At 43.5% G+C, this 13,387-nt stretch overlaps 1 protein-coding gene across 1 annotated transcript in view; it reads left to right on the plus strand.

Annotated features, from left to right (window-relative positions):
- ADAMTS18 (ADAM metallopeptidase with thrombospondin type 1 motif 18) overlaps window positions 1-13,387 on the plus strand; it is a 124,349-nt gene that overhangs the window by 101,403 nt on the left and 9,559 nt on the right. Inside the window, exons 16-17 of the mRNA XM_045819213.1 lie at window positions 8,383-8,524; window positions 10,973-11,099. Coding sequence (XP_045675169.1) covers window positions 8,383-8,524; window positions 10,973-11,099 — 269 coding nt within the window. The remainder of the gene's footprint in view (window positions 1-8,382; window positions 8,525-10,972; window positions 11,100-13,387) is intronic.

A 13,387-nucleotide genomic window follows, 5' to 3' on the forward strand; every position in this document is an offset into this window, starting at 1 on the left:
CAGGTGAGGAAATCCATCGTGAGTGTTTCATTATAAAGTAACTTCATCTCTGTGTGATGGACGGTGACTCGAGATGACATGATAACGCAGGTTGCTATTCTAAGACTGAAATATGATCACCTGTGTTTTTACAACATTCCTTTTTTTTTAAGTCTTAAAAATAAAAGCTTTATGTTAAAGATTTTTTCCCCTCTCTTTTAAGTGGCCAAGGGGGTGTTTAACTCTTTGAACCCCCTTCTCAATTAATAGTGTACCAAGGGGAAGTCCCGGAGCCGAAAAGGACGGCAGCCTTTGTAATGACAGTACGTGAGAAATAGGTTAACCACAGGCCTGTTTCAAGGCAGAAAAAAGACATGTAAAGAAAATTACTATAATAAACAACTTCCTCCGCTCTTTGGCAAAAGGAGATGATGGAGTGGCGTGGGACCAGGTGGACGGCACATAGATCAGCGAGATGACAGTGTGTGAGCCCCGCTGACGGGGCATCACCTTGTCATTTAGCTCCTTCCCTGTGACCCTGCTACCCAAGTTCCCCCCAGGGAAGGGAGCCGAAATGAGTGAAGATGAGCTTCGAGATAAACGCAGTGTGAGGGAACGGAGACTAGCCGAGCGGCACGGACTGAGTGAAGACATTAGGCACAGAGGAGGCCAAGGCCGAATGGAGGATTAATGCAGAACAGATGATGTAAAACCCAGGCTCCCGGGGACAATTCGGAGGTGCCTCGGCGATGCCACGTCATTTGTCTGGAGAGCGCCATTTGCTATTAGAAGCGTAGGCCTCAGTACATTCACGGCAAATACTTCCATGACAGGTGGGAGGACACTATTTCTCTTTACTGAACTCTGAGGAATGTTGATGAGTTGAATTAGAACTGCGGTCGGGGTTCAGTGTGTCAACCACACCTTTGAAGCTGCCTAACAGATGTGTTTGCGCGCCCGCATCAGGGTCTCCGTGTCGCTGCCTTGTGTCAGATCCAACTCGCTCCCACATAATAGTGGTGATGGTACCCGCTCATGTCCCGCAAACTTGGCAGCAACAAGAAGGCAGCAAAGACAACTGACTCTCTTTTCACATCACGAGGGTTTCCAAAAATCCAGGAACATACACAAACATGCATCTGCACCACAAAAGTGTACCCCCTTCCGGAGCTTTAGGCCACATTTGGTGTAATTCGTGACTTCTCAGGAAGGGCCATTCTATAAAGCATATCGTGTTTCAGTTATTAAAACAGTGGTTAAATAACACATCTAAATAAACAGGGGAAAATGGATTTAGGAGATTAAAAGTCATGGATGCTTAAATCACATATTAGCATGTCCCAGAAATCCAACATTCAGAGTTCGAACCCAGTAAATCTCATAGAGCATGCTCTTGAGTCCTAGTAATAAAATCTTTTTCAGTAGTTGCCCTGGCTGGTGTGGCTCAGTGGATTGAGCACTGGCCTGCTAACCAAAGGGTCACTGGTTCAATTCCCAGTCAGGGCACATGCCTGGGTTGCAGGCCAGGTCCCCAGTAGGGGGCACATGAGAGGCAACCACACATTGATGTTTCTCTCCCTCTCCTTCTCCTTCCCTTTCCTTCTCTCTAAAAATAAAATCTTTAAAAAAATCTCAATAGTTAATATGGTTTTTAGAATTTTAAGTTAGAATCCTAGACATTGTGTTTCATAGCTGGGGAGGCAATGTCACAAGAGTGAAAAAATGGTGAGTTTTGGAGTCAGGCAGTGTTAGAGACTCGAGTTCAGTGCTTCTGTTTACTAGCTTTGGGATCCTGTGTGTTGGCTTATTCATGTATAGTATGGAATATTAATAGCACTGTACCTTCTTCATAATGTTATCAAATTAAAATGAGATCGTGCACGTGCAGTACTTCGCCTGGCATACAGTAAGTTCTGCTATTAGTATTTTGTAAGCCATCAAATACATTACTGCAGACAAGAAACAAGCTTTCCAGCATGCATTAAATAAAAAGCCAGTCTTTCCAGCCTGTCCATAACTCTTTGATTTCCATGGGAGAATTAGGATAACCTCTTAAAATAAAAAAGGCCTAAATAATGAAACAAATACAAAGCTGGTTGAAGTCATTTATAGTTTTAACACTAAAAATTAAACATGAGAGCAAAAGCAAGAAGGCTGCTTACCCAAGATTACTCAATGTAACCTTTGTTTTAACTCCATGTGCCCAAAGCAGAAACCGCACCCCCACCGTTCAGAGGGCCATTGGTAGAGTCCAGCCCCCGTCTGTGGTTTTCCAACTTAAGAAGCTGTAAATTTTATAACTCTGCACCCTGTGGTCAAAGCTGCTGAGTGTTGTGTCTGAAGTCAGGTGGTTCGTGTGTTAAAGGTAGACATTAAACAGTTCTACTGAGGACCTGGAAGCACTTAAGGAGGTTGCTTGCCAGCTGTAAATTAGAGACCCAATGCCAGTTGGCTGGAAAATTCTCTGGACTAAGACCAGTTAAGTAGACTGAATCGCTGGCGGTCTTTCCAAGTTTGCGCACTGGACAGCAGGGCTGCGCAGCCTGACGTGCTGCGCAGGGTGGCTAGGGACAGCACTACTGCGACGTTGCGCCCTGGCAGAGGCTGGGGAGGGGCCCTGTGGCATTCTCGTGACCTGCAGGGCATTTGTCTTCTTCACCAGTGCTGAGAAAAGTTATTGACTGCTCCTAACAGGGTCACTGTAAATGTTCTAAAATAGGTGTGAGCGATGGGAATTATTTTCAGATTATGTACTGTCCCGGACGTGTTCCTCAGTGTTCCCAGAGGCAGTTAGAATCTCAGCCCTGTGGTTGTCGTGCATCGTCCCCAGTCCTCCTGCTTCCCAGATGCTGGTGGGACAGACCGTCTGTGGTCGAGGTGATGGTCATGGTCATTGTGAGGTACGTCAGGGCGCAACGTCGCAGTAGCGCCCTGCGTTCCTATAGTCTTCATCCAGGAAGAGAGGGTGAAGACGTCGTTAGACCACAGTGCCATTTGGAATGTGGGAGCTGGTAAACGGTGTCTCAAAACTGCTGCAGATGAGAAAGCCTCCACCTTAAGGTTGGACAGAGCTGGTTTCAGGGGTGTGGGCCCTGCAGGGTTGCACAGGGCCTCGCGCTCGGATGGTCCCTGTGTTGGGTTTAACGCTTTTCCGTCACTCACGTGAACTTTTTTAATTTATTGATTTTAGAGAAAAAACATCCCCTTGCTGTTCCACTTATTTATTATGCATTCATTGGTTGACTCTTGTATGTGCCCTGATCGGAGATCAAACCTGCAACCTTGGTATATTGCTTGGTATATATATTGCTCCAACCAACCGAACCACCCAGCATGAGCCACCAACTTGAAATTCTAGATCATTTTTTTAAATAAGGGGCCTTGTGTCTTCATTTTTGCTCCAGGTCCCAGAAATTCTGTGGCCATTCCTGACCCTAGGGTTGATTTTTTGTTGAAGTCCAGCCATTTTGAGAATCTCTATTCTATTAGCCAGATGGACAGTCTATTTCCAAAGGAAAGAGTAAAGAGGTTAGAAGGAAGAGATTATATTACCACTGTGTATTCTGTTCTTGGCCACTTTCCTCCTCCGTGAAAGGGGAAGAAAAGGACAGAAATATACTTTAATTATCATCGAGAAGCAAACACTGGTACAGTTGGCAAATGTTCATCTTTCATAGATTTGGTCTTGGCATCTATTTGTTTAAATAATCACTATTTTTAAAAGGTCTTTAGGAGGAGTTGCTGAGGTAAATTCCTACGCCAGCTTTCTGCTAGTTCGCACACACACTGTCTCTCAGCGTGCGTGCCCACGCGCCCACTCTGGAGGCGAGTTTGCCGCTGCGCAGGCGTCACAGTCAGGCCTTGAGTCGTTCGAGTTTTTCAAAGTTGAGAGGCTTTTATTCATTTATGCATCCATTGAATGCATTAATATGTTCAACAAACTATAAACAATGTATTCTTTATGCCTTTGGCTATAAAACTATAGTAGTAATACAGCGATATCCAGCTCTATGTATTTTACGAGGTAGTAATTTAAAGTTGCATAATCCTGTGAACCATTCTAGTAAATTGTGTAAGTTATTTCCCTTCCTGCTTTGGCTGAGTAAGTAAACTTGTTGTTACCTTGATAATATGAAATGGATTAGTTGCTTTCTTGCTACTAAGTATTGTTTGCTACCTTTGTTAATTTTTGCTCAATAATTTTACTTTTCAGGGGACTTTTAAGCTGTGCATGAAGGCCTATGGGAAACTCAATGTAAAAGTTTGTCCTCTTGAGGGGAATAGACATTCTCAAGGAAGACTTACCTTCTATGTTGTTGTCTTGTGACTTTTTTGCTGAAACTGTTCACCGAAATTCAGTGACAGCCACAGAGCTACTTCAGGCGTGTGGTCCCCTCCCCCAACGTCACAGCAGCATTTGATTTTTCTATGCAGGTTGATGGCACTTTGTCTTTAACCTCTGAAGTCACTGTCACGGTATTGTTGTGGTGTGGACGTGCATCACCCGCCCACCCCACCCTGACTGGAGAGTAGCCTGGCCTCTGGCACAGAGTGCCCTGACCGTGGACCCCAGAAGACTGATGGGGGCTGAGGTCAGGGCGCAACCGCTGCCGTAGGCAAAGGGGCACATGGTCCAATTTGAGATACGTTGGAAGTAAAGATAACACCCTTTCCTGGTTGATTAGCTGTGGAGGATGAGAACACGGGAGGCGATGAAAACACCTCCAACATTTAACTTGGGCCTGAACAGTTGGAAGGCCTGGGTCACCGTTTTATGAGCCTGGGAGGAAAATCCAGAGTTCGGTGTGGGATACTGACTCACCTTTTGAAGATTCAAGCGCACAGGCCAGGCAGGCAGTTGACTATGTGATCATGGAGTCAGAAAACGGGTTTCTCCTACAGCTGTATTGCTCACTATGGTAGCCACTGCCCACGCATGGGGAAGTTTACGTCTTAAGGAAGTAAAATGTAAAGTTTTGTTCTTCAGTCACACTAGTATGCCGGTGCTGAATAGCCACACGTGGCCTGTGGGTCCCACATGGAACAAGGCAGTATGTTACCATCATCGCAGAAAGTTCTACTGGAAAGCGCTGGTGCAGTGTTATGGATTTGGGAGTGGTCAGCAAGGTGATTAGATTTAAAACCGCAGGACTAGTGCAATCACCTAGAGAGGTGAGTGTAGAAAAGAGAAGGGTCAAGAGGCTGGAGATCACTTGATATTGAATAGCTAGAAGATAAGGATTCAGCAAAAGAGACTAGAAAGGATGGTCAGTGAGTCAGGAAAAGAACTGAGAAAATGGGCTTCTGGTGGCCAAGAAAGGAGGACGTGATCGACTGTATCCCATGCTGCCGATTGGTTGAGTGAGACAAGGCCGTTCAGCTACTGAACATCACCAGGTGTTCTTGAAGGAGCAGTTTCCGTGGTGTGGTGGGAGGGGCACCGAATAGAGAAGCATCATGGGCTGAGGAGGAAAGATATGGAGACAGATAGAAAAGGCAATGCTTGCAGGAATTTTTGCTGTCAAGGGAAAAAGGTGGGACAAGCGCTGCAGGGATATAGGAAGATATTTTTTTTTTAAGGTGAGAACTACAATAGCGTATTTGGATATGTGTTGGGAATGATCCAATCAATAGGGTAATATAAGGCTCAAGAAAGAGAGGGCAGCTGTAGTAGCAGAGTCCTGGAGCGGACAAGGGAAGGTGGAGTCCGGGGCATGGGGACAACGTGGACTGACAGTCCAGGGCAGGGCATCCTGGGTAACAGGAGAGGGACAGATGCAGGAACGGGCTGGGCATGGGAAGAACATCTAAGTTATTTTATTAACAGCAAGATATTTTGATAGTTTTTTATAGTTGGCTTTACTGGATACCTGGGGACCCTTGACATCTTGGTGGTTCTGTTTGTTCAATAGCAATAGCACTTTGATCTTCATAGTCTAATTTTTTTCTTAAACGTATCCTGCTATTCACAGCAACATTTAAAAATGTTTTACAGTGAACCACATGTCATATGTAGCTTAAGTTCTACAATCTGTCTAAAAGATGAAAGTAGAATGTATTTAAATGCCCTTTGAAGATGTATTAAACCACTGTTAAGTCACCAGAATGTAAGTCCTTAACATTCCCAAAGCAAGAACTAATGTTTAATGTTCTTTGCATTTCCATTAGGGATCACTTTCCCCTATGGCAGTAGAAGTCAAGATCTAGTTTGAATGGGGGAAATGGGTGGTCCAAGGAAGAGGAGATAAGGGAGTGGGTGTCTTTATCACTCTTGCACTTGAACGTGCCTTCCTTGTATGCATGGGTGATGTAACCCCCCTGCATTGCAATGCCACCCTGCCTCGTGAGCCTTAGCTCACTCTAACTCCTATGCAGTTCATTTGTATTTAACTTCATGCATGTGTGATGCATGAACTGCAACATCTTCTGGTCTACAAGATTTGTGCATTCCTACTGCATAAAGAAAATAGTAACCCAAAGTGTTGTGTTGGAGATACTGCTTTAACTGAAGGAGAAATTCAGTTGAGAAATCAGTGATCATCAAGATTCTTCTGAATGTAAAAATTCCCTCAAAAGTCTAGTTTGATTGTGGAAAAATTTCTAAAGTATCTGTTTACTTAACAGCACACAAACACATTTACAGAAACACTGCAAAACTCTGAAATAAGGCCCTGGCTGGAGTGGCTCACTGGATTGAGCACTGGCCTGCTAACCCAAGGGTCGCTGGTTCAATTCCCAGTCAGGACACATGCTTGGGTTGCAGGCCAGGTCCCCAGTAGGGCGTACATGAGAAGCAACAATTACATTGATGTTTCTCTCTCTCTCTTTCTCCCTCCCTACCCATCTCTAAAACAGTATATAAATAAAATCTTTCAAAAAATCTCAAATAAAGATCAAATAAGGAAAGAATGCTATTTATTCAAAATGTATGAAATGTTTACCACAATTAAACACATGGTTCTAAGGACAGTTGTATGCTCTAGCTGCAAAAATAAGAAAAGCAAAGACTGAATAGATCCTCAGAATGAAACAACCCCTAGGACCTCAAATTTAAGAAGGTTTTTGTTGGTGAGAATTTGGCATTTGTCTATTTTAGTGACGCTACCTGTTTGCTGATTTTATTTTTTGTGTTGGATGGGGGTGGGGGAACAAAGACCCATCTGTGAACATGTTGGTTGTTTCTGGGAGGCCCCAAGATTTGTTTTGTTGTGCAACCAGTGACGTCCACGCCATGGAGTGTTTCAAGAAAGCCTTTATATTCCTGGGTACGTTTAGGCTAGCAGCCAAGTGGAAAGCATTTGGTAGCATCCTCAGGAGTGGTCCGGTATGACAGAGGTCCTTGAACAGCCACCACCCCACCGACTTTAATTGAGGTGGGATCCCACCAGACAGAGAAAGAGCCAGAGGTTGCTATTTTTAACTGGAAGTCTGCTTTGCTTCTTAAGCATGGATGCCCAGTTCTGGTGGTAAAGAATTTTCCATAAGACTCTGGGGTAGAGAGACAAGCAGCTATTTATATTCATGCACAGAGCTCGAAAGGAAAGAGGAGAGGGATAGTTAAGAAAGGAGAGACTCCGAAAGGGAGGCAAAGAATGTTTTTCCACACCAGAAACAAGGGCATGTATTGCAGTGTTGAAACACGTTTTGTTGGAGGCCCTAAGTTCTCCCTTAAGCTCATTCACTAGTCAGCTGTGTGGTCTTGTGCAGGGTCTTCTTGGGGTTTGGGTTTGTTTGTTTTTCCCATGAAGATATAGACAGCTACATTATAAAGTGGTTGGAGGAATGTTTTGAGATGATGCTTAGCAAAAATTCAGTAGGGTGCCTGGTGCCTAGACTGTGCCGGGAAATGACTGCTCTCATTTAGTAGTCAGATCTTACAGGGTCAGATTTATCCTAAAGCCTTGCCCTTTTAAGGTGTGTGTGTGTGTGTGTGTGTGTGTGTGTGTGTGTGTGTGTGTGTGTGTAACCAACCCCTACTTCCAATCATATTTCTTTTCATCTTAATCTGCTGCTCACCCTGGTACACAGTGAACAGACACATTCTCTTTAGTTAAGACCTCCAGTTGAAACCTTTTCTTCAATATAATGTAAAAAATATTTAGTTTATTAATGCAGTTCTTTTTTATTACAACGATGCCTCGCATTGAGGGTTGTGGGCTTATGGCAAATGTGAAGTCCTGTTTCCCTGTGCAGCATTTATCTTAATCACAGGCTCGATGACGTAGCAGTGCACGTTTAAAGTGCCATGGGAAAACTTGAAGTCAACAGGCTTGGGAACAATGATGTGAACCAACTTTAAGGTCAAAATGTCATACAAATATCTTTAAAATGTGCAGTGAGCTCTTTGGAATTTCAGGGTCTGACCTGTATCTTGACTTCTGATTTGTGTCTTATGCTGTGCAGGTTCTGATGCAAGGCAAAAATCCGGGGATTGCCTGGAAGTACGCCCTGCCCAGGGCGGTGAACGGGACGCAGCCGGCACCGAAAAGACACGTCCACGCCTGGAGCACAGTGCGGTCCGCGTGCTCCGTCTCCTGCGGCGGAGGTGCGTTCGCTTCTTTACGTCATCCTCCCAGTCTCTCCTTAAAACAGGTTCTTTTGCCCCGGGACTCTTTGAGTTGCATGGTTTGAATAAGCAACAAAAGAACTGTCTTATGGGAACCATCACTCTGAAAAGCAAATACATTGTACTACTCCAGGATTTTCCTATGCAGCAAGGAAGGGATTCTCACAAAACTCATCAGCCACAACCAGGACTCAGTCACACGTCAGAACCTTCTGGGGGAAATACGCAGGGTGCAGCAGAAGTAAGGCCCGCTTGGGTGTGGTTGGTAGGATAATAAGATGGGTGTAACAATTTATAGTTATAACTCGAACATTTCACCTAAAATGTCATATGGTGTACTTAAGTATGGTATTGTTAGGTTACAGAATTACATGCATATGATTTTGTGTTAAAAGATTTTATAATAAAATATGAAGCATCACTTCTGCTGGACCCTGTAAAAAGTCTATTTATAAATATAAGAATATTTACATATATATTCCTACATTTAAAAATTTTTTCAGCCCACAGTTTAGTTTCCACATACCGCGACTTCTCTGGTGCCATAAACCACCCGCTGGGACTTAGAGAAGGCAGGGCCGTGACAAGGGAGGACACACACGATGCAGACTCCAGGCAGCTCTGGTGGGGGGGTACTGCACCCTGCTGTCTGCTCAGGGGTGAGGCCAGCAGACTTCGGAAGGGAGATGGAGTAACTCTGAGAAACAACCCTTGTAAGGAAAAAAATACATTTATCCTATCAGCAAGTAGAGGCTGACATTTTATCGAGATCCCAAAACATCACGCATTTGCTTGTTACGCACATTTTGTCATGCTTGGGAAAAGGAAGAAAAATCTGTAAAGAGGCCCATGAAAAGAAAGCACGAAAGCTGGTCACCCCTTTCCTCGTGTCCAGAGCACCTGGTGACATTGGGTCCCCTAACTCTGTCTGCCCCACTTAGCGAAATGGGGCATCTCGGAACCAGAGACAGAGCCAGGAATAGAGAAAATGAAGAAATTCTTGTGCCTGTAAGGCCTGTTCTTCAGGAATTCATGGTAATTAACAAAATATGAGGAAATACTTTTTAAAAATCTTAATTTAAAAGTAATACAATTTTAGCAATAAACATTTTAAACCCAGCACACACTAAATGAATTACTCAGATTCTGTGGCACACTGAAAAATATACTGTTTTGCCATTCTGCCCCCAAAATAGGTATGCTTTAGATTCAGTCACACCAGACAGGTGTTGTTGTGTTGGCTGTTGTCTTTTTACTTGATAGTCTAAGGGAAGGAGGTCAGTACCTCGATTAGGTAGTCTGGTGTTGCATGTTTTAAAAAATTTGTGCAGCACACTGGTTGGAAATTGTTACTATAGACATATCCTTACACTTTTTTACTGAGTTTTGGAGCCTGAGCAGTTTTTCCCATATCAAGGGTTCTTTCAGATCATTTGCAATAACTCCCTGGTGTTCCAGAGAGAGCACAGGTCATTGGGAAGGAGAGAGATTCAATCATTTTCCATTTACAGGGAATGAATCCAGCCAAAGGGAGGATGCTGGAGAAATGCATTGTGGGATTCCCTCTTGCCGTGATTTAGCAATCTGGTCACATGACTCACAGGTCACATTGTGTCTAAGGCATTTGAGAAGTGAATAAGTTCACTAGAAGTAAACTCTTACCACTAGGGAATCCCTGTGTGGCTTTGTTAAGTGCCTCCTGAAGGCAAGTCCACTTCAACCTAGCTGTAAGAGCAGGGACAACTTTTCACTGCTTCTGAGATTGATTTTAAGGAAAAGTGCCGTGTAAGTATAAACAATTCAGAGAGGAGGCAGAATTCCTATTCGGGGAGCTGACAGATAGCTATTCACAAAATCCATGCCTCTGATGAGAAGTCCTGAAACAAACACTGCAAGCAAGGTGTAGGATGCCGCTGAAACAGAAAATCAGAATCCTAGCTGACAGGTCCGAATACGTACGTATTCAGTGAGCTCCACTCCTCGTGTATGTGTGTGTCATACTCTTATGGAAGTGGAGGATGCTTCGTGGAAAGGCAGAATCTCGGAGTTTCCACGCGTGATTCACTGATGGTTTTTCTTTGAAGAATTCTTTCCACTGGATGTGTGCAGTGTGAGTTAAAGTCGATGGGATGTTCCCTGCATGGCTGCCCTGTTTTCAAAAGCCTGCATGTGTCACTGTGTGGCTCTGAATCCCACAGCAGTCTTGACGATGAAGAAGCTACATGTGAAAATTATTAAGATATAAAAACTATTATCTTGGGGGGTGAATAGGATCAAACGAGTTGCAGATTTTACCAAAAGGAGGCCTTCTCACACAGTAATTCTGTATCTTAAAGTATCAAAACCCAGGTAAATCAGCTAAATTTGGAAACGAAATTGAATTGGTTATCTGTAATTTTTACTTTGTGACTTTTGATGTCTTACTAGGTTACATAAGTGTAAAGGCCATTTGCTTACGAGATCAAAATACTCAAGTCAATTCCTCATTCTGCAATGCAAGAACCAAGCCAGCAACTGAACCCAAAGTATGCAACGCTTTCTCCTGCCCTGCCTAGTAAGTCATCTGGAAATGTCTTTCTGGTTATATTTGTACTTTATATGCCTCTGTTGTTGGTATGAGATCACTAAAGCCCATAAGGTCAATGCTTCCTATCAAAAGTGGTGTTAAGATAGACAGAATCCCCAGAAAGCTAACAAAAGAACGAAGGTAGTAGAGGTTCAAATATATAACTTGAAAAACACAAATTTGCTTTAGACATTCATTTAACTCTGCCTGTGCCAACCTAACCCTGGGGTGTAAAAGTGTTTTTTATTTTTTAACCTTTACATAGACACTCTTCTCTGCGCTAGATCAAATAGATATTTAAATAACACAGATAACTACATTAGTTACATTTCCACATGGTTGTGTGTTTAACTTTTATATAATTGTCTAAGAATTTAAAAATCATAATACTATGCAGACCATGAAACCCCAAATGCAAATTACACAGTAGCAAGATGCAGAATAAAAAGATGGGGTGAGAGGCCAAGTGGTAGTCCACTTCTGCTGGCGGGGACCTATGGGGAGCTCCGTGGGTTGGTTTTTGGGTGCATTTTAGCCACACTATTGTTTGAACAATAATTTTAGTAATCTCCCCAGCCATATGGAGTCTTGTTTTGTGTGATTTATCTCCTGCCAAATGTATTTATATAGCATTGACAGAGTTTTTTCAAAAGCAACATTTGTTCACTAATGTTTCAGACCATCTTAATAAGCAGTGTTTGCTTTGTGGTAAGGCAGTGATATTACACAGTCTTTTTATACACATACATGTATTTTGTCCTTATAAATAGTGCATTTGCCATAATTGTCTGGGGCTGTAGCTATCCACCAATCCCGCATGCCCAACTGTCAGCCCAGTCTCTCTCTTAGAATCTGGAACCCGCTATATCCTAAACACAAGAGAGAGAGAGAAATCTGGGGTGCTTTCATGAATTTTCCCCTTTTGCTAAGAAATCCATGTTCTAAGGAACACATGTCTCCACAACATGACTACCAGACAGTCGTCACTGGCCGTCATGGAGTGATTTCTCCTTTAGGTGGTAGGGGTGTGTGTGTGTAGGAATTGTATGCTTAAACGGCAAGCTGGGATTTTATTTCAAACCTCCTCCTCATCATGGGTTATCTTGGCCAGCCACAGAAAGGGACCCCACTTCCATACACATCCACGAAAAGGGAGACAGCCTTGGTCCTATCCAACCCCTAGGACCTGCCCGGTGACTCTACATAGAAATGGCACCCTGGGCAGTAACAGGTTCACCGGTTATTTAAAAGCAGACGTCCTTCCCCATGACTGGCAAGTCACGATGGCGAAAGGGCAGAGTCTTTTATTGTCTTCCTTCTTCGTCACCCTATTACTTACATCTCATTACTTTCTGTTGGAATCACGGGGACTCTCAGGGATATTCTTCCCTAGGGAGATCCTAGAACAGAAGTTTAGACTCAGACTGCTGGAGCTGGAAGGACAAAGAAATGAATCTGAGCCAGCTCCACTATCTTCCCACGCAGCAGGTGCGCCACGTGGGGGCCTCACTGTAGGCCGGCCCCACTGTAGGCCGGCCCTGAGCCGAGCACTGGGGTGTGGAGTGAGTAGCTTGTAGCTCTTGCCCTCAGTGAACCCACAACCAACTGGAACAGGCGGAAGCGTCAAGAAGTCCTGGAGATGCAGTGAGAGACACGCTGTAAAAAAAAGGTCACATAGAAGATCAGTGAGTGAGAAACAAAGGCTGTAGGGGTCTAGGCTATGAGGAAGGGGGTGGGGAGGGAGGCCAGGTGCGGCTTGAGCCGGAGGCCCAGGAGCGGGACCATGCCTGCCATGCACAAAGTCCACGTGTGTTATGGTTTTCCTGCTACTTTTACAAAGTCACCATCTTAGCCATGTAAAGGAAAGAAACTTGGTAGACCAAAAAAAGCACCATTTTTATAGAAATGTTAAAGCTACTGATTTCATAATGTTTTCTTTATGTCTTATTATAAAATCAAATAATTATACAAACATAGGAAATACTTTACTTGACACAATCCTTAAGTAAGATAATATGGACTATGCAGTGGTTTAGAATACACATAATCCTAAATCCATTTGCTAAATTCTCTGGACTAAAGGTCTTTAATTTCACATGTGGGCTTGTGATTAATTTTTCACAGGCTTATGCAGAAACCAGAAAAACAAAATTATAGCACTAGGGAAGGTGAGAGAAATGCAAAGATATATATAGTAAGAGCATATTTGTGACATTTTTATTCCTTAAAATGATACTGAGAATATTGGTAGATCAAGGTGAGTTTTAGACATTTCT

Source organism: Phyllostomus hastatus, unplaced genomic scaffold, assembly GCF_019186645.2.
Source record: "Phyllostomus hastatus isolate PE091 unplaced genomic scaffold, TTU_PhHast_1.1 phas_scaffold_345, whole genome shotgun sequence".
Classification (NCBI taxonomy): domain Eukaryota; kingdom Metazoa; phylum Chordata; class Mammalia; order Chiroptera; family Phyllostomidae; genus Phyllostomus; species Phyllostomus hastatus.